We start from the raw sequence: 22,055 nt of genomic DNA, 5'->3' as shown, positions 1-22,055 counted from the left end.
TAATCGTATTTAGATACGCACAAATGTAAATATAAAAAATATGCTGCTATATTTGAAAAAATATTACTTAATGTTACAGTATAGACTCTAAGCGCATGTAGGTGGAGGTACTTACAACAGACACAGATTCAAAAAAAGATCAATCTTATCTTGTGCTACTGTGACAAATCTGCAATGAATATAATAAGATCATCGTGTTTTAAGGATTAGGTACCTACTCACCAAAATGGGTCAAATTACCACATGCCTAGGTATATCTAAAACCCTGGTGGCCGCGCTATAGGTATTGTGCTTAAATTCTAGGATACTCTATGATATTCTAGGATCTCCTTAATGAAATCAGTAGGTAATGAACATCAATGTTATTTATGTCTTGCAAATATCAATTATAATTAATTTTCTCTATTTTACCGATAAATTAATATTTTTAATAGTTTTTGCTCAGTGGCTATCGTGGTTTATGAAGATAAAAAATATATCTTTTAAAGAAACACTTCAAAATCAATCAAGAATATTTCTCAATTACTGCTTAAATACCAAATATAAAATAACCTCATGTAGGTAATGAACTTTGAAAAAACTGAGATGTGTGTTAAAATATCCATTTTATGATTTTGTAACCTGACCTGACATTTAACTTATAGAATATTATTCATCTAACAGGAACTTTTAAAATTGATCGTTAACTTCAAATTCGTTTGTTAAATTCATGACAAAAACTGAATTAAAAATGCCTACGTAATTGGTCACAACAAAAAACTCTAAGTTATCTTCTAGAAATAGAATTGTTTGTTAATAATAGGTACGTATATCCCTTTATATCCCTTTGTCACATATGTTTTCCACAGCTGTCAACAACCATACTTAAAATCAGCATATTTGTAATCAACACCTTGTAATATTATAATACGCGATAACAATACTATCTATCTATGGGAACACAACACATAAACATTTACATCGGTAATTATTATCCGCATACATAAAACAACAATGCACAATATTAAGTTTCTGAAATAGATATAAAAGCAAACAGACCATGCGGCAGTATGTGAAATATTCATATCTGGAACAATAAAAAACAATGTTATCAGTGGTACAGGTACTTGAATAAACAATATAAATAAAGCCTTGTTCACAAAATTCACTCATCTAACACTCAAGGCTTAATTCACAAGTGTGAACATTGCTCAATGTCACTAGGTACGTAATGATTACGGCACGTTGCACGCTGGTCGAGACAAATCGCATGCATATATCATTACGCGTTAACCACAGTGTGACTTCCTATTGTAGAATTAAGTTGTAAAACCGTACGTGTTTTTGTCTACAGAAACAAATGAGAAGTTTTGGGGTCGAGGTCGCAGCTTAATTCTTAAACCACGTACTTATTATGTTGATTACTAACTAATTTTGCAGTTGATTAGGCTTCAATACACCAGCCCTTCCAAATGTGTTATTTACATAAGAAACAAAACTTCAGAAGAAGAATAAAATTGTTTAATACCAAGGCCCTATGACTAACAATAACGGAGCTAAGAAGCGTGAAATAATGCTACCATCTGTCATACAGCAATAGAATAAGCAAACGATACGTTATTTGGATATTAAAGATTTGGGGTAAGTACCTACTTAACAGGAAAATATCAAAGAATTAGATCATTTATGGGTATCAATATTCGTAAAAACCCGCAAACAGTTTCACGGAACTGAACTCGTATCAAAAACATAAGCTCACGGATATCCATGAAAGACAAGGCGCGCTAGAAGGATAATCTAGTTCAGTGAATTCCGAACTAGGACCATTTAAAATTGGATAATTGAGACCCAGACTTAAATAATAGAATAATTAACAAATTGAATCCACAATTAGCAGACACTGGAGGTAGAAGAACTATAAATAACTGGCACTAATTAGACATTTCGTAAATTCTTAAAAACGGTGATTCAATAACTACTTATATTTAATGAGAAAAATATATTAATTTTGTACATTCCGGTCCATTTCGAAATAGAGAGCTAGATAGTGTTCTTGACTTACATTCAGTTTATTATCCTAATGCGTGATCAATATACCGTAAGCTATGGTTTCCAAAATGTGTTACACCATTAAGTGCACCGTTTGAAATCATTTGTCATTGGAGTCAATAAAAGCCGAAACCACACGGGTTGCTCCACCAGCCATTTGATTTATTAACCAACAGTGCGATTTAGATTGCAATCTCTTGGTACTGTTGGTAAATTGTACCTCTGTAGCCTTATATGTACCGTAGTGCAGTGTAATTGATGGAGCAAGGAACTATGGCTTGATCACGATATCTTGTAAGTGTGTCAATTGGCTTAATTATGCAAAAACCCAATTTCATGGTGATTTCAAACGACATCCTATTAAGGTTGTACGAAAAAGGTTAGGAAGTTTCGAAATTGTATAAGCTAAATAGGTACCTATATGTAATTTGGCATTCACGGATACACATATCAAATTATGTACCAAACGAGCAAACGAGTTTCATCTAGGTACAACTCAATAAAAAATAATGTCATAAGAGCAAATCTAGCTACAGATAGCTGGCACTTGCAAGAAAGTTGTCGTTCAGCAATATGACATCATTCATTTTATGAGGCACGGCAATAAAAGTTTTAACTGTAGCTTATTAAATCCATCGTTTTGTTCGTGTACAATAACACTGTAAAATACAATCAGCGTAACTGGGTGAAAGTGGTCAGCGTGGTACAGCCAAGCTCTGTCTTGTTGCCCTTACACGTCCTGATTCCGCAACCTGTCTTCTAGTCACACCGTAAACAATAAACAGAATGGATTATATAATAACATTTGTATAATTAGTGAGACGGCTCCGTATATCGTTTGACAGTCATACCATTTCAAACTTTACGTCTAGTCAAGTAACATTGTTATGCTCGTGTAAACGTGAGTATACATAATAGTTGTAGGAGAAAGGTGGGAAACACAAAAATAATCAGCATATTATAAGTTGGCTCATTGCCACATTGTTGAATGAAATTATGCCATTAATATAAATTAGATGAAAATGGTAGCCGGCAGAAAATTCAAGTATGGGAATTTGCGTAGTTCTACGTCATCTCTCGATACCAAAACAAAAGTTAAATAACAATAGCAATCTTCTTATGGTTGGTACAAATTGTTGGTGTTATTACGGTAAGTTATCTTAATTGTAAATCTGTTCACAGACATAGTAACTTGATTAAGATTAATGAAAGAAAAGTTGTTATTTTGTTAACTAATTGACTTAATTAAAATATGGTACCTACTACATACCTACTAGGTCCAACTTGAAAATGTGTTCGATTGCCCATTTATCTAGACAGGGTTATTTATCTTGGGTACGTGAAAAATAGAGCCGCCTCAGATCATGGACAAAAATAAATAAAAATAAGAACTCGATTCATAAACCTTTTAACGTTTTTAACTGCATTTCGCGACAACTCGTCTGATATTTAAATGTTATTTCAACACGCTATTCCTACCATTAATCGGTCATTCGCCCTAATATCGAAATTAAATTAGAGCTGAATATTGACAAACACGTTTTAATGGTCTGGCTACATAAATAGATCTGATTTCAATATAATATCTTGAATTAGTAATAAGTATATTCCTCAAATAAGATTTAACTAAACGAGAAAAACCGACTTGATCCATACTACTTACTTCCTTTAAATCTGATCTGAATTAAAAGCGGATCCAACCCACAAAATTATAATCTCTATGTCGGTCACCAAACGATACCAATTAAACAACGATGACTCACTTGGATAAACTAGACCAAAGCTAATCAAGCAGGTAGTTAGAATTCAAGGCGCCTACTCAAGATTTTGTTTGTGTACCGGCGCAGGATCACAATTAGAAAGTACATAATATTTCAGTACATGCCGAAGTGTCCCGGTGGGTTGTGCAATAGGTATATTGTGTAACAACGATGCAATATATGCTAATGTGACTTCCGAACGGACATGTCAATTTGGTTAGCGTACAACTCTTGCGCATGCCATCAAACGCGGATCTGTCGCATTTGAGAAAAACATTGCATCCTCTCAATTTGTGTTAATTTTTTTCTGATTTTATGTAACAATATTTAACAGGTTGGTTTCGAGGCATGTTAATGGTCAATGGTAATTTTAATTTGATTTAACTTTCCATTACTACCTACTTTAATTTACCTCCGGTATATCCATATACATGCGCTCAATAAATCAAAATTACGTTCCTAAATAAGAAAAAAACTTGTTAAAAGTAGGTCAAGAAAATAAATCGGTATTCTGGTGCATATATCTGGTATCCAATTACATATTATTTATAGACTCCGAGGTACAAGTTTTTGCGCTCATTATATAAAATTGTTGAGGTGCGGAACCAGAAATTAGCAAATTGGAACGAAATAAACGATACATGTGCGCGTGAGGGCCGCGCCGTAACACGCTTACTTAATACCTAGATAGATTACTTCGTAAGAATTCAATACAAAATTACCTATAGCAAACCAACTCAATAAATATTCAAGCGCTGCGTTTATTGAATACTTTATAAAAATAAATCGGAAAATAAAGGTTTGGCATGTTCACATGAAATAAATGGTTCAATAAGTGTTTAATGGCTAAATGGTTATATTTCTGGTGGCACGTTAGTGACAGTAAATAACTTAAAATATTTCAGAACATACTTGGAAACAAAATCCCACGCACCAATTTTCAACTGGCGTACTTATAGAAATTGTTGGAAAAACCACATTTTTCATGAATGCAAATTGTAGAATGTTATAAATCCAAAAGTACAGAAGTATGAGTATGAAAATGGAAAATCTACCTATTGAGTCGTGAGTTATAGACCTCGTAGACAATAGCGCTCTAAATAAATAGATTGATCAATAATAAAGTCTACAGTTCTTTATTTTAATATTTTGTTATCCCAAACGTACCTTCCCTACGTCCCTCATAGGTACATAACACAAGAGAACTATCTAAATATCAATAACATTTCAAAATTAATTCTTAAACCATTTTTTGTCTACTCCACATCAGCGGTAGCTACCTGCACAGCGACCGCATCAATCAAGCGCAATTTATCTATCGCACATGATAATGAACAGTAAAGCTGCTCAAACGCAGCACACACGCCATCACGTTGTCATGTGATTACGTCATCAACTTTCGTCGCGTGAGAACCTTCGCGCATTGTGGCTGGCGAGTCGCTCGCGCATCACTTTCATTGTTTATACGGAACTCCGCGCACGAAACGGATGGATAGACGTGCGGAAGATGTAACGCGCATGCTCACCCACTTTTAATAACATGTGTAACATAACTAACGTAACGTGATACACTTTAATTAGATCCGATGACGATAACTAACCAATTATCTATGCAGAAATTAATATGTATCAATTCAAAATCTGCCAATGAAAGTCTCTTTCAAGCGAGTATAGCATTACGAATTCAACTGCCATTTACAAATTGCATTTAGACACTTGCAAGTCGTCTCAACAACCTCGTCTAATTGCAATAACCACAACACCCACAGACGCGTCTTTTCTCAAGCTTGTCTAAATTCTAAACATGATTATTTGCTCAATTTAAATTCAGACATCCGACAGCACTGCATGCAAAACTCGATTCTGTATGCAACATTATTACTCGCTTTACAGGAAACCCTTATTTTAAATCTAGAATGCGGGATTAAAGCTACGTTCGTTCATATGCAGTACTTGCAGCAATACGTTACAGTTATAATAAGCATTAGCAGTATACGGTAAGGAATGCGTATGCACTGGCGACAGAGCGGCGTCCGCAGTCACATCGCCGCGACAAACGCATTGCACACATGCGGCTTTAATGGCCAGTGTCTAATGACTCTTTTAACAACGCATATACTTTCAAACTTAATGCAAACTTCCTGCAGTAAACTTCTTTACAGCTTTTCCGAATAATAAAACCCATTGTGTTCAAAGAAGTCAGTTCCTTTCATCAGTTCCTAAAGATTTGTTTAATGGTAATGTGTTTATTCCAAATCCATGACTGATTCCCACAACTAAACAACATCAAACATGCATTTCCGACTCTAACCGCAAACCTTAATTCGCGCTAAAACGGAAAATATTCTAATTTACGGATTGAATAATATTTTACAGCCTACTTAAAAATCAGTAGCAAATTGTAGCAATACATACCATTAACAGCATCACACAAATTTATACAAACCCACTAACCTAGATGATGTAGAGTTTAGCAATCATAATGAGGAAAAAATGAAACTAGTCAAATGAGCCTATCATCGTGGTAAAGAAAATGTATTTTAACCAAGTTTCTAATGACCACGACACACCCACTCACTACGTCATCCAATGTTGCTTATTAGGACTAAAATCTGCTTTGTAGGCGACTAATGAAGGTCTTATAAGGAATGTAAATTACCCATGATTAGCAAGGTTGCCAGTATTTCGTTGAATGCGGATTTGCGCGCCCTAAGAGCCCACGCGACGCCTTTGGCAACACCCACGAGTTGTACGGTCACCACCGTCGACCAGATACGCAAGAACCTCAGCATGCACTAGTACGCCTTCAGCTCAATTACATGTGGATAAATAACTTGTCTCCCACACACTAATACCACAGTAAGCAGGCTGATCTCATATCTCGTATATCTGTCGCAAGTAATTATTCTATTGATTGATATTTTAATTGTAAATTGATAACCATGAATGTCTTAAATGTGCACAAAAACATACAGCAAAAAAATACTATTGCGGAAGTCTATAATTATTGTAATCCATCTATCTATTTTTTTTAATCTGTAACGAATTCATATCATGGTCTTTGAAGCTTGACAAAGTGTTAAAAGAGAAAAATGTTGGAAGTCGTACACATAATAATCAAAATTCAGTTCATAGCAAGGGTCCATTGTAACTGATCGCTAAGGTGACCCTAACAGAATTTGTACGTTAGGCTTTAGGCCACGCCGAGTGGGCGTTCGATCCAGGCGCCGCTGACGCCAACACAGTCGGGCTATAATTCCAGTACTTTTATGACCATTTATAGTAGTAGACCAAATTCGAGGTAGTGATTCAGTGGACATAACGTCACCCTGAGGATATGACACAGCGGAAAGCAATTACCTAGGTGTATAGTGAATGAAAACAATTATTTTTTTAACGTTTTACACTTTATTTCACAATTACAAATTTATAAATTCAATGGGCTTGGCTAGAATTTTGACGGGTTCAGGGGCAACAATTGGTGCAGCAGCAGGGACGGGTTCCACAGCAGGAACGGGTTCAGGGGTCACAGACACTGGGAGGTGGTTGCCTTCAACGTGTGTGCCGTCAAGACCAGCGGTGTACTTGGTGACGTATGTCTTGCCGTCATCACCGATGTACGAGACCTCGCCCTCGGTGATCATGACGTAGCCGGTACCATCGTGGGAAGGCACGAGGCGGCCACGCTCTGACACCACGGTGCCTTCAGCTGTCACGTACCGGAGAGCGAACTGACCGAACTCATCGTGGACCTCCTCGTGCTCCAGGGCGGGTAGCCTCCGACGTGCTTCGAGAGCTGCATCAGGACCCGATGGTGCGGCCAATGCCACGGCAAAGAGGGATACAGCTACCACGAACTGTAAACATAGAAATAAAACAACAGTAAATATCGACCAATGCAAGTCAATATCTAGCCAAAACAACCAGTTAATCAAAGAATACTTACGAATTTCATGTTGAAAGAAATGGTTTTGAAGTTGTAAGAAATGAGGAGATACGATGTGTATTGCTCAAATCGCAAACTGATACCATTTGTCCCAAAAGCAAGAAGTTATATACTTGACTTAATTAGTTTTTGCAAATGAGTACTAGGAAGGTGTAATTGATGAACCTGTACAGAGGATCGTTAGTAATGAGAGTACTTTCATATTAGTACATTTGGCTAATTACAACAGTAATGTAGTAACTTGTTCAATTATTAAGTACCGGATTATATTATGATTGGAATTGCCTCATAATACTTATATGCACATTACCACGTTGTCCTAGAAGTCAATTATGTAACGTTTGAAGTTTACCGCTCATTATGTATTTACTTATTTTATACTTGAACAGACCATTTTAACTACTTTGTCAATAGGTTAGTTAGTTGTACGTTTTAAATGTTAATTTCAAAATTGTAATTCAGAAAAGTTTCAAAGGCGTGTTATTTAATACGAAGTTATGAGCTGTTTTAACTTGTATGTCACACCTGACAAATTGTAATTCCATATGTACTTCAACACATGATTTGTCCTCGAATATAATGGACGTATATATAACCACCTGTCTGTATGTATTCAGGTACAGCGTATACGTTGTTTTAACAAAATAGAAATAGGCTTCTTCCTAGAAAAATCTGTACACAAGCAACGTCAATTTTTCACGCCAGATGTTTTTCATACCTTTGTAAACAGTTAATGTCGTACCAAATATGGATTCACAATTCCTCATTGTAATCTCTTAGATTCGCAGCATACCTTTTTTGTGGATTTGTATAATTATAATGTGTCAGTACAACATTTACATATAACAATAACACGGCAACATAATTAACAACGAGATGACGTCAAAATGATGCACCTATTGTAAAGAGATAACTAAATTATTTTAATGTATCCGGGTACTCATCAAAATTAATTATTTTCTAATTAAAATTTGTTTTTGTTGTGTTTTGGTTTCCTGGTTTCCTGAAACCGCAGTCATATTCAAGAATGGAACAAAAAATGTATCCTCGAAAAAAAAAATTGAAATAGTTAACTTTGTGTTATCTCAATTTTATGTAAAGTAAGTGACGTCATTAGTTTATACAATGAGAATTGCAATGATCTGCTTGAGAAAATCTGTACCTAGTCTCCAATATTTAGTTATTACAAGTATCGGGGAAAACCCACGGTCAGCTGTAGGCTGATTGTAATCAAACAATTAATAATAACTGAGTATTGAATAATAAAACAGACTTGATTTAAATGATACATCAATAATAATCAAGATTTAATCGCTCGGTCTTTATAGGCGGCCTGATTATGAAAAAAAAGAAGGCTTTATCTAAAATAAAACCAGTTGCAATTACGTCTATAGGTAACATAATGCCAAGGATCTAAGATCTTTTTTTCAATGTCTGTCATAAACGTTTCGTCACAATTTGTAACATTTATCAACATTCACCTCTGAGCTGCAGGGCTTAATAAAACGTTGCACCTAAGGTCTTATTCAAGGTGATATGATTCATTGCCATAAACGTGGCCGAAATTGAGTGCCCTCTCAATCAAAATAATATTTAAATCATAGACGCCGGTCAGACACTTTGACATGCAAAACAAATAAGTAATTACAACAATAGTTACAAAGAATTTAGGCGGAAACTGCCAACGATTACTTTGAAACAAATAAGAACATTCGTGAATTAGTTTTTATTGTACAATGTGTTATTTAGTCATGCATGTTAACGTTTCCGCGTAGGTCCTTAGTTCCCCACCCACGTATGTCCCGAGGTTGTTGCGGTAGGCACCACAAGTAGGCAAGCACCAACACATTATTGATATTCCATGACACTATCTGTGAGTAAGGCTGACATGGTTAGTCCTTCTAACGTCGGACTTGGACATTTCCTTATAAGGAAGATGTCACACCCAACATGAACATACGATGCGCCATCACCATGTCTCATTTTACTTGCATTATCTACTGATTTCTTTGAATATTTAAAGTTATGTGGCAACGTGACAATGGCTGACTCGTTGAGTATGCTCCAAGTCGAAAGTGATGAGGAAGAATTTTTTGTGCAAGGATATTTAAATTCACCTTTTTAATATTCAAAATCGCGAGGATATCTGAAATAAACAAGATGTAAAACAGTTAGCCGAAGTGGCGACGCGGACGGTTGAAATGGTTGCCAGAATTTGACTTTCATTGTATTTTTTCCATATTAATGGTAGGATCGTATATTTTGTTTCTTCATCTCGACCTTCGGGGCTGAGTTAACATCTATTGTTTAACAAATTACTGATTCCGTCTCTAATTCGTGGCAGAGCTATTGTCTGTCAGTTGCCCGATTTTACGGGTAGTGCACATCGCGAGAGGAGGCACATGTCTACCTAACTAGGAAAACATCGCGTGCTGAATATAAACATTGTTACATCTTATTAGTCACGCCTAATTACAGCTCATGGTTCACACTTGACACGAAAAGGCCCTATAAGAAAATCTTGAATGAAACCTTTTATTTTATTTTCAGGAAACTTCGTTTTTCATCGGTAAACTTAAATACTGCTCGTAATTATTATAGATGGGTTACCTGAATAGTAACCACGTTTTCATAACTTTATTTGTTTTAGACACTAAATATTTTATGAAACGCATCATTGTTTCTACCATTTTTTTGCTGTCGTATACTTAATGCACAAGACAAAGGCTATCGTTATAAATCCGAGACCTACTATCCCAACTAGGACAGTACGACTAGGCCACAGAATTCACAGCTGATGTGTGACAATGCTCACTTACGTGTACAAAAGATAATAACGCAATAACATTAATCAAGTTTATTCAAGCGGTCCTTGACACCACTTAATAAACAGCTATTACCAACAATCCCTAATCCCACGCTCGTCTAACCCGCGATTGAAACTATACACTAATCAGTAATCAACTACTGCAGACCTTGTCTTAACCCACAATAAGCAACATTATATTGTTATTATAATGCATAGACTAGAGTAAGCTACTTATAATAAAGACAATAGATAAGTATAGGTTTCATACGGGGAAAAAGTATGACAGACAACATACGTTTGACTCAGTAGCTATTTTGCTGAAACAATAAGATTGGTATTTCCAGCACTAATTTATCTTACATTCTTGAGCATAAACAAAGTTACATATAGATCATCTCTTAGGTATGACTTATACGGTGAACTTGTAATATTTTGACAAGGTTATGCTCGCATATGTCCAGGAAAATATATCAGAGGTCACATAAGTCCATTATAATAAAATCGCCTGTTTTGACTGTTATGAGTCATGGACATTGTATCTTTAAATAAATTAATCATCTTTCTTACTTTCGTTGAGCACTGAATTCTTACGTTTAAAATATGTATGCAACTGAAACATTACGAAAAATAGTAAACTGCACAATGTTCTTTAAGAAAAGTTTGTGCCTAATTATTTTGTTTGTCCCAGATATATAATGCAATACTGCAAGACTGTGTTAATGTTAGATGAAATCTAGACTTTTATATAACAGTGTGCAATATAAAGTGTGTTTATTTTACAGGTGTGTGCGTATGGTGTGTTGGCCGCATTAGACGGCTACAGTCCTCAGCAAGACCCAGACCAGTTCCACATACAAACTGATGATGATGACGAACGTTACTTCTTGTACCAGACACACAACGGCCAATATCGTAAGGAGAGAAGGCTTAAAGATGGATCCGTTGTTGGTAAGTAAGAATTTCAAACATTTATGGGCACTTGATTAATTATGAATTTCAAGTTCGCACTAAATATAGAGCATAACAAACTTGTATAGGAGTTCCATTGTCTATATTAAAATGTTTTCGGCCTACACATAGTTTGTAGTTCATTGTCCCAACGCTACAAGTTCTTGTAGGCGGCATTTTCAATAGCAGAGACTTGATAAGGTATAAAGACTTCTAAAAAAATGTTTTAGTTCGTTAAAAACAAAAAAAAAACTTGTCAGGCCATGTTTATTCGAAACTATTTTCAGCAACACGGTCTAAAAGGTATTGCTAAGATTATAATTATGTTCCCATGCATTACTAATGTGTAATGCTTAATTTACAGGTACAACAGGCTGGGTGGGAGCAGATGGTTACTTGCGTCTCCAGGATTACATAGCTGACAACCAAGGCTACAGGATTTATAAATCCAAAACGGTTTACGTTGGACAAAACCGACCAATTGGAGTACGTACCTACAACAATATGTGTCAGTTCGCCTTAAGGTACCTTATGGGTGTTGGCACTTACGACATTATGTTTTTTAGTCTAAGCAAGATTGTAGAATTTGTATCTCCAAATGACTTAAGCGCCAAAGTCCATAAGGTACCTTTTGTCATGAAATGACACATATATTCGTCTTTTTCTTTTACATATTTTATAACGTATTGTAACCTAATATAATTTTTGCATTTATTTCAGGAATCCTTGCAAATAGCAAAGACTGCGCCGACAGATTCTGGCTATGGGATCACGCCAGCGCCAGCACCTGCAGTACACCGCAATCGTGGACCCCCGCGGTACACCACCTCCACTGCAGCTCCACCGCCATCTTCATCATATGGCCCGCCAAGTTCTTACCCTCACGAAGTATCAGTAACCCCTGCGCCCCCAACATACCCACATCCAACGTCCACACCACAGGTGTTCGTGTCACCTAATTCTATCGACTCGTCAACTACAACTTACGACTTCAGACCTACAGTGACGCCGATCACAGCTAGTGAAGCTACAACGACGCGCAGTCCGTATGACTACGATTCGTCTAACACTAACACGCTGGATGATGAGTATCACGCCAGCGACAGCCAACGCTATGATGTGTATAATCCTAATTCGTACAGACACGCTGATGCCTGGCTGAGGCGACAGCAACAACTTCAACAGCAACAACAATCAGGAGTCAAAATTGGCGATGGCTACACTCCTCAGTTCTCGACGTACGACGGTACGGCGTTCAGGAGAAACGGATTCCGCTACTACCTCCCAAAGCAGTACCATGAAGAAGAGGGTGGCGACACCAACGAGAGGACTGGAAGTTTCGGTTATGTAGACCCGTTCGGTATTCGTCGAGTGATATACTACAATACTGCGCCTGGTGAAGGCTTCCAAATACGCAAAAACAATAGGTATGTGGGTCACGATGCGACCCCCTATGACCCTAGACCCGTGAATTGATGTAGCAAATGTGTGTACATGCATGTGAGAATTTGAAGTTACCTAATTATTTATTTATCAGTATTGTTAGTTCCCATGAACTATTTATGTTATAAAGGAGACAAAACGATTAAATCGAACGATGCGAACAAGTCTTAGCCATTAAATTGATAAATGTAAGTAAGTGTTATTGTACGACAAAAGAGTTTGGGTCATAAAATACTTAAGTCAATTAACTGAAATGATTTTTGTTTGTGACTGTTTATTTCACATACAAAAATCTTTATTTCTTATTTTTCAGTGCCATTGTACTAAATGTAAGTACAGTATACCGGTAATAAATTATATGCTATTGTAAACATCATAATAGTTATCAACAATATATCTTATGCCTACCTATGTATAAACTTAACTGTAATAAAATATGGTTAACACATATGAATATCGTGAAACTGTGACGTTACGTTGTGTTATTTACATCAACATATTGAATATTATGTAAAATTAAATAATACAAAAAATACCGTTAATTTATTTGAAATTATCATCAAAGAAGGACAACCACTGGTCATTATGTCTATAAACGTTGTAAGGTCTTTGAACTCATCTTGATTGTCATCTAAATGGATTTCCTTGCAAATGGACGGCGTAGGCGCAGCTTTACGTCTAAATGATTCTGGTATAACCTTTTAAAGTGTGTAACTTCAATATATCAGTAACGAGGATCAAGAGCAGTAATTATTTCATGGAGCACAACTATGTAGTCACTAAACATATATTTTTAACTTCACAAGTACGTGTTCTAAAACGATTTATATAGTTTATTTATGTAAACCAATAAGTCAGTTATTCTACGTACCCTTTCATAAATAAATATACTAAGCCGGGTGCATGTTATTATATGTTATTGCGAATAATTTGTCATTTTTAGGAAACATTTTTCAAAAATCAATGACAACTTGTTGCAATGACTAGAGATAGTGCTGTGGGTAATAATTTAAATTTGTTATTTGTAATAAAATTATTTGTGTGTAATCTAAATTCTTAACTTAATGCCTACTGTTTTTAATACTGTACTTTCTTTTAATTATTATGTAAAATTGCACAGCATGTATTTATACTAATTTTATTGTTTTAATTTAAGTACGAACCTACATAAATAATTTGTTAACAACGTCTTGTTTTATTTCGCAATTACTCAATTTAATTTAAGTTTGGAAAGTAGTAGCAACTAGTATGACTAGACTACGTCAGACACATTGCACAACCATGCACTATGCAGTTTTACTAACGACCCAGGTGTATTGCGACATATCCACTCAATCCTGTTTCTGTAATTAATGATTTTCTATATATAAAAGTGAACCACTTCCATACTTAATAGGTCAGTGTCATTCCATTCAGGTAAGCTCATTATTTATTCCGACATTATAGCAGATATCTTGTGTTATTGTATTGTGGTAATTGGTAATTAACACATTTTTTTCGTTTCAGAAACGTTGAAATGCTTGTGAAATCAATATGCATTCTCTTTATAACGCAATGTTTAGCAAAAGACTTGGCTCAAAATCCACATGTAATATTACATGAAAATCAACTATCGAATTCTGAGTCTTCCAATGTTCCCTCGGACTACTTCGATAGCATAAACTTGCCAAACCCTGATTACAAATTCAGTTACCTTTATGAACAAAAGAGAAAAGATGAAGAGCCTCAAGTTGAGCAAAGAGACGAAGAAATTGGTAAGTACATGAACATCCAACAACCAACAACAACGCCCACAACAACAACAGAGCTACTGCAAGACATTAATATACTTAATGGGCAAGAAGAAAACCAGGATGTGAACAATGGCCAATTGAAAACTTCCATGAAGGTGCTAGATAATCACCATCGTAATGAAAAAGAAGAAGTAGCCTCAACCTTGCCACCGATGCCACCAGTACCAAAATTACACAGCAACCAAAGCCCGCATTTCCCGCCCAGTTATTGGGACTACTTGAATCATCATCGATCAGCTATCCTAACAAATCACATTCACGGTCACCAATCCTCGCGTGGTACACTAAAATGGAACAAATCTCCAAACAATGATGGTTCTGATTTAACTGGGCTCCATTTTCCGACTCATGAATGGAACCCAACACATATCAGACATCCTGTCCATCGTGAGTTACATGTTTCGCCCGTAACATCGAAAGCTCCTGTCATGGAATTGTCGACTGAATCCAAACTTCATTTATCTACTCATGATTCGAAACCTGGTCATAGGCACCATGAAGTAAAGACATCGCCTATAACATCTACAATTTCAATTGAGGAATCTTCTACTCCAAGTGGACATCATTTATTGGCACATGACACGAAACCTACTCATATAAGGCACTCTGGTCACCATGATGTAAATAAATCGCGTATAGCACCCGAAAATCCACTTGATGGAGCTCCTACTTCAACTGTATCTTCAATAGCACCCATACATGATTCAGAATCTAATCAGTTGAAGCACCCTAGTCATCATCATCATGTCCATGATTTGCCCACAACAACTGAAGTAGCTGATGCTGAAGTATCCACTATCTCAAGTAAAGTTCATTTATTGGCACAAGAATCACCTAATGATCGGGAAGTACATATCTCAAACTCAACGCCCGTAATCCCGGTTGAAGAAGCTTCTGCTAAAATTAGCCTCCATTCATTATCTCATGGATCGCATCCTCAGAATTTAAGACATCCTATCCGTCACGAGATACCACAAACATTGCCCACAACGCCTGAAACTATAGCTAAAGAATTTGCCGCAAAATTCGGAACTCGTTTAACAAATCATGCGTCGATACCGCACCATATTCACCACGAGATACAACAAAATTTGACGACAACGACTGAAGATGCAGTAGCTGAAGAATTCGCCGAAAAATACGGAACTCGTCACTTAAATCATCATATTCATCATGAGGCACACACGTCTCCCACAACCGCTGAAACAATTTCAGAATCTTCTGCTACTAAAACTCTTCACACAAATCATGACTCTAATCAGAAACTTGTTTCAGTGCCATCACAGCACGTACCGCCATTACGTAGACAGAATGGGCATGTTAAAGTAAATAAAATAATTAAAAAGGTGAAAAAGATTCCGTCTACAGGTCACAACTCTCGACCTGTAAATAGAGGTAGCTACAAATTTAGATTGGACGACGTTAATGATATGCATTCAACACCCATTCGACGCATCAAAACGCCTAAAACCACGCAACGAACGTATAACTCTCCGCCGCCACCGGTGCCTACTTTGTCACCTTGGTACGACGGATACGGAAAGTAAAATAAGTTTTGTTCTGAAAATAAACAGTTTCGGCTGATATTTATTGTGTTTTATTCAATTTTTTATCTTTAATGCAGCAAACATCGGCCAATTAAATATCAAGTTAAAAGCAGATTTCAATATAAATACAGATCGACATAAACTGACGATTTTAATTTATTACCTGATGTCAATCCTATTTAATGATGTGAATCATTGTGTCGCTACCTAATATATGTACCTCTTAAACAAAGTCGCTTTTTCTGTCTCTATGTCCCCTTGTCCCTCTGTACGCTTAAATTTTTAAAGCTACGCAACCGATTTCCAGGCAGTTTTTTTTATAGAGTGATAAAAGAGGAAGGGTTTATGAATAAATGTATGTGAAAATTTAAAAACCTCCTGTCCGCGCTGCTAACTAAGAAATGTTATTATTCCGTTACAGATTTTTTAAATGATGACTTGTAACCTATTGTTCTTCTCAGTTATTATAATTTAGTTTTCATGATCTTATTTTTAATTGTAAGTATCTACTTTAGAATTTTAAGATTTCTCTAATCTATAATTGTAAGAAAATTTGTATGCCAACAGGCAGAATGTACTGGAACTATATTTTTTAAGCTAAGACCATTATTGTTGTACCTACATTCTATACAAATAAATAAATAAATAAAATAAATAAATATAAATAACATACATTAAATAGTGGGGAAACACTTTTATCCCGTGCGAAGCCGGAGCGGGTCGCTAGTAACAAGAATAAAAAATCTTGTAGAGAGTTAGGATTGCAAAAGAGGAATTATATGTAGGTACTGATTAAATAACCACAACAGGTTTAATATTTAATCTTGTAGAATAGAATAATAATTAAAGGTTTAAAAATAAATGTTTTTATTAAAATATATAAAGTAAACGCTACAATTTATTTTGCTGAAGCGTTTGTTGAGCCACTTCTTCTGTAAGACATGTAGTTTTTCAAATTATTATTCCAGTTATATAAATGGAAATCCCAATACCATGATCTTCAGTTATCTTGGTCTTAGGATAGATCCTTGATGATATATATAGGTTCTTCATTAATATAATCCTTATCGGAACGAAGTTTCGGCTTAAGGAAGGAGGGCCACGAAATACTAGGGAAATGGAAATTGGAGAATATTTGCGAAATAAAAGATGATAGCGATGGCCTCTTGATGAATTCAACTAGAACAGGTCCGTCTTCACTCGAATCTAAGTCTATTTTTTCGTCTTTCTTTTTTTCTTCTTTATCTTTAGATTCTTTTGAATCCCACTTTTCCTTAGAATCTTTGGCTTTCTCTTGAGATTCCTTGGGTTCCCATTTTTCTTTTGAATCTTTGTATTTTTCTTGAGAGTCCTTAGCATCCCACTTTTCTTTGGAATCTTTATATTCCTTTGAATCCTTGAGTTTTTCTTGAGATTCCTTGGGTTCCCATTTTTCTTTAGAATCTTTGAGTTTTTCTTGAGATTCCTTAGGTTCCCACTTTTCTTTGGAATCCTTGGATTTCTCTTGAGATTCCTTAGCTTCAGACTTTTCTTTGGAATCTTTGTATTCCTTAGAATCTTTGAGATTCTCTTTAGATTCTTGGGGTTTCCACTGTTCTTTAGAATCTTTGTATTCTTGTGACTTTTCCTTAGAGTCCTTAGGTTTCCATTGTTCTTTGGAATCTTTGTATTCTTTAGAATCTTTAGCTTTCTCTTTAGATTCCTTTGGTTCCTCCTCAATTACTTTAACATCATCGTCGGGCTTATATTCATATTCCGATTTATCTTGCTCTTCTTTAGGTTTCTCTGCGGATTCCAATGACTTTTCAGCTTTTGGGCTTTGATCGAGAACAGCTAATTCATCACTGCTCTTACCTTCTGACTTAAGAGCAGGTGGGGGCGGAAGAGCTGGTAAGTTAGTATGGAGCTTTTCTGGTGCTGGCAAAGCCAAGGCCACTGTCACTAGACACAAAACTCCAAGGAGATACATCTGTAATCAAAAGCTCTTTTTACATATGGTTTTCAGATTTAATTCTATCTGGTTCAAACTTTGGAACTTAATTTCAACAGATTTGATAAAAAAACAAAAAAAAAGGCAGATTATTATTTAAAGTGTTTTCTATTCATCATACAAATAAATAAAAAATGTGACTTGATTAAATGTAAATCCAAGATAGCTTCATATGAAATAATATCACAACTTACCGTGACTCGATGATCCCGTAATACTATTTCGAAGATGCGATGAATCTTTTATATATCAAATTGATAACCTATTAATGGTTTATATCATTGTTAATGCATTAAAATCATCTTAGAAAGATCAAAATAATTTGTGGTCAGTATAATCAATGTAAATTAATAACAGTAATAAGAAGATTGGAAACCTTATTTAGAAATTTCCACAATGTGATAACAACGTAATGCGACTTGCCTAGTAGTCATAAAATAAACCTTTGTCTTGAACCCACTCTAATGGCTAGACCTTGCGTTTTTTATGTGACAGTATTTTTCATTCCTATTGTGCGTTAGGCATACCTTGATGAGATGGGTATGGATGGTGGTGAAATAGATATATGTATAGGCTAAATGGGAAGTATTTATAGTAAGTAACAACGTGTGTACTTATACGTAGCAGACAATAATTCTTTCTCTTATAGATTTAAGATAGATTTGTATATAATATGGAGTAAAATGAAAGGATATATCTAATAAATAAAAGTAACTAAAATATTTTTTTATCGTTTATTCATATTCACTGTTAAATTAAGGGAACAAATATAATGACCACCATAAAATGCTTTGATACCCTAAGTTTTGCAACCAGAAATATCTACTGAACACCAGAAAAATAAAGTCTAAAAATGTAATAGTACCAGCTATTTTAGTCACGGCTTCACTTTAAATTGTATTCGACCACCAAATTTAGTAAATGATCACCAACTCTTGACGACCAAATTAATGTATTATTTTTCCCTAAATAAGTCACTGTGATTGCCATAAAATGTAGGCTTATTACCAAATAAAGTATTATGATGCCATATTAAGTTATGTGTCCGGCTTGCAATGCATGCGTGAGTGTCAGTATGACGAGTGACAGGGGAAAATGGAAGAAAATAACATATTGCGCCGACGCCAAGTAAAATTGGGAACAGGGCAGGAGAAAGAAGAAGAAGAATGTGTTTCTCAATACACTCCCTCGAAAGCACACTCTTATCGCACTGTTTAGCGGCATGCAATAGACAATTTTCCACGCTAGTGCAGGAAAATGGTCCCCATAATGTTATTACATTTATTTTATCAGGCCGAACTTATTTTTTTGGAGTCAGTTTACTTAAAAAGGATAGCAAGATGTAAAAACTTTTTTGATGATCATTTACTACTTTTGGTGATCATTTACTACTTTTGGGATAATAATGATTTATTTGGACTCATTTTGCTTAAATAGGATAGCAGAATTTAAAAACTTTGGTTATAATCTTACTTTAAAATGGTGGTTTAATTTTGGTGATCATTTACTATTTTTGGCTTACGCATGATTTATTTTGGAGTAATTTCACTTAAATAGGATAGCAAAGTGTTAAAAAATTGGTGATAGTTTTACATTAAAATGCGAGTTTCATTTTGGTGATCATTTACTATTTTTGTCTGCTGTTTGTTACTATATCTGGTGATCAGTTAAACATAAGCCTTAAATTAATGCGCTTCCGGCTCAGGCACTTTAGGCGCAACGGGTAAATGATTGCCCTCAGCATGGTATCCATCAATACCTGCGGTGTACTTGGTGACATAAGTCTTGCCATCATCATCAATGTAGGAAACCTCTCCTTCAACGATCATGACGTAGTCAGTGCCATCAGGGGTAGGTACGAGACGACCGCGCTCAGAAACAACTGTTCCTTCAGGTGTCACGTACCGGAGAGCAAACTGACCGAACTGATCATGGATTTCTTCATGCTCCAAAGCCGGCAGCGTCCGCATAGGATGTTCCTTCAATGGCACAGCCAATACTGATGAGAGGATGCAAGCAGCGAGGAATACTACGAACTGTGGAAGATAAATAAGATATTTGTAAAATACTACACATGATATTAATGACATGTTTTATGACGGTCGGTCTTTTTTTCTAGATTCACCTAAACTCAAACTTATAACTCACCTTGTTCATGATGGAATTGAAGTAATTGTTAAGTTGTTGTTAAGATGAAGAAGTTGTAAGATATGATGATATTTTTGAAATACAAAGCATTTAAATATAACAATGTTTCGCAATTGCACATTTTCTCTAATGGTCGATAATTGTCTATAATTACCCACTTTCGGAACTATGAAGATTTTGCACTTGGTAGGAATTATTTTAATTAGATCAATCACAAATTGATCATTACTTAAACTAGTATGTTTTTTTAGCATGTCTTCTCTTTGGAGTCATTAAATACCAACAGCCAGCTTACTTATATGGCAAGCTGAATTGGATTAATGACAGCCGCACATGCGCTAGAAGACAATGCTCGAAACAACTTTGCATCCAGCCGCATAGAACCACGGCGTTTAGAGGGAGTTTCCGATATGCAGCAGCGAAAGTGTGGAACAATATTCCACCACCTATTAGAGTTATGAACACAGTCGATAGTTTTAAGAGACGTTTACGGCAGTACATGGTAGATGCGCAGCGGAAGCTCGATATGACGAAGGCAAATATTTCTATTATCTAAATTTTAAATTATATCAATAAGAAATGGATATAAATCTTATTTATATCGCCCACTCACTTAGCATACTATTGTAGTTTTATGACAATGCGTGAGGCTAATGTGTATGTAATGTGTGTAGTGTATTCTCACAGCTTAAATTGAGTATTCCTGGTCTCTCTTGGGTCACCGGCCATGATGCGTTATGGGTGCGCCATGTCTGGAGGCCTGAAAGTAACAAATACCCGTCACAATATTGAAAATTGCAGCACATGTGCTTTATGCGTATAGCAGCGATACGTACCTTGTGGGTATGGCCTTCTGGCAATAGGTGCACCCTACGGCGTGTACGTGGTGCACGGTGATCATTTCTGTACAGGGAAGTAGACTTTTGCACTTGCAAACATCTTATGTACCTTCGCCTGAATGCTTTTATTACCAAATACACGTTTTTTTTCTCTCAAGAACGTAGGGTAGGTACCTAAAATGTAAAATTAATATCTAATAAAACAAATTGTATGTAGGAAAAAGTAGTAGGTAAAAAATATAACTAACTATAAATATACTCACCCAATGTGGACTGCTGGCAACGAACAAAAAAAACTGTTTTATGATTTTGCACAATTTCACAATTTATAATTGCTTGTTTGTGTTCTTCATTACTATATGTCGGCAATGAACGGTGGCACGCTGAGCAATGATAACAGATGTTGCAACCAGTTACGGCTCTTTGAATGCGTGCACACTGTAACATTTCATCTGTGTGAAATAAAATCGTCACTGAGCGATGCTTCCTCAGGATTGCGATTAGTCACGGTATGAATTTATTTACGTTTACCTCCATTTTTTATTTTTATTTAATTTTTGTGACTAATCCTTCTGATTATGACTTACGTTTCTTTTTTTTTGTTTTTTAAATAGTACATAGTTTAGTAGTTTTATTATTTTTTTTTTTTCTATAGAGCATAAATCAGTTCATACCGATGGACATCCGCAACTCCGCATAGGTCCAGTTGAAAACCAGCGTCAGACACTAGCTGTCTGGCATAATGCTGAACTGGACCTATTTGACGCAACCTTTTGTCCTTTTATTTTGTTTTTTCTATGTGTA

General features: G+C 35.7%; 4 protein-coding genes and 1 long non-coding RNA gene across 5 annotated transcripts in view; 1 reads left to right on the top strand and 4 right to left on the bottom strand.

Moving 5' to 3' along the window:
* LOC110384125 (uncharacterized) overlaps positions 1-14,120 on the top strand; it is a 30,662-nt gene extending 16,542 nt beyond the window's left edge. The window contains exons 3-5 of the mRNA XM_021345232.3: positions 11,326-11,491; positions 11,856-11,977; positions 12,212-14,120. Coding sequence (XP_021200907.2) covers positions 11,326-11,491; positions 11,856-11,977; positions 12,212-12,967 — 1,044 coding nt within the window. The 3' untranslated portion in view covers positions 12,968-14,120. The remainder of the gene's footprint in view (positions 1-11,325; positions 11,492-11,855; positions 11,978-12,211) is intronic.
* LOC110384126 (flexible cuticle protein 12) lies at positions 7,184-7,838 on the bottom strand. Its single transcript, XM_021345233.3, has 2 exons — positions 7,735-7,838; positions 7,184-7,645 (listed from the first exon to the last, which is right to left on the bottom strand). The coding sequence occupies exons 1-2, from the start codon at positions 7,741-7,743 to the stop codon at positions 7,208-7,210; spliced, it is 447 nt and encodes a 148-aa protein (XP_021200908.3). The 5' UTR covers positions 7,744-7,838; the 3' UTR covers positions 7,184-7,207.
* Positions 14,121-17,271: 3,151 nt separating the features above from the next.
* LOC110384137 (putative uncharacterized protein DDB_G0281733) lies at positions 17,272-18,521 on the bottom strand. Its single transcript, XM_021345248.3, has 2 exons — positions 18,459-18,521; positions 17,272-18,243 (listed from the first exon to the last, which is right to left on the bottom strand). Exon 2 carries the CDS (start codon positions 18,241-18,243, stop codon positions 17,290-17,292), a length of 954 nt encoding a protein of 317 aa, XP_021200923.3. The 5' UTR covers positions 18,459-18,521; the 3' UTR covers positions 17,272-17,289.
* Positions 18,522-19,949: 1,428 nt separating this feature from the next.
* On the bottom strand, positions 19,950-20,421 carry LOC110384140 (endocuticle structural glycoprotein SgAbd-3). Its single transcript, XM_021345251.3, has 2 exons — positions 20,413-20,421; positions 19,950-20,300 (listed from the first exon to the last, which is right to left on the bottom strand). Exons 1-2 carry the CDS (start codon positions 20,419-20,421, stop codon positions 19,950-19,952), a joined length of 360 nt encoding a protein of 119 aa, XP_021200926.3.
* Positions 20,422-20,794: 373 nt separating this feature from the next.
* Positions 20,795-21,723, bottom strand: LOC126056481 (uncharacterized). The gene is made up of 3 exons (XR_007512088.2): positions 21,515-21,723; positions 21,249-21,425; positions 20,795-21,172 (listed from the first exon to the last, which is right to left on the bottom strand). It is a non-coding gene; the product is annotated as an uncharacterized LOC126056481 (long non-coding RNA).
* Between the last annotated feature and the right edge of the window lie 332 nt (positions 21,724-22,055).

This window comes from Helicoverpa armigera, chromosome 4 (genome assembly GCF_030705265.1).
Source record: "Helicoverpa armigera isolate CAAS_96S chromosome 4, ASM3070526v1, whole genome shotgun sequence".
Taxonomy (NCBI): Eukaryota; Metazoa; Arthropoda; class Insecta; order Lepidoptera; family Noctuidae; genus Helicoverpa; species Helicoverpa armigera.
This window is presented reverse-complemented; position numbering and strand designations above follow the sequence as displayed.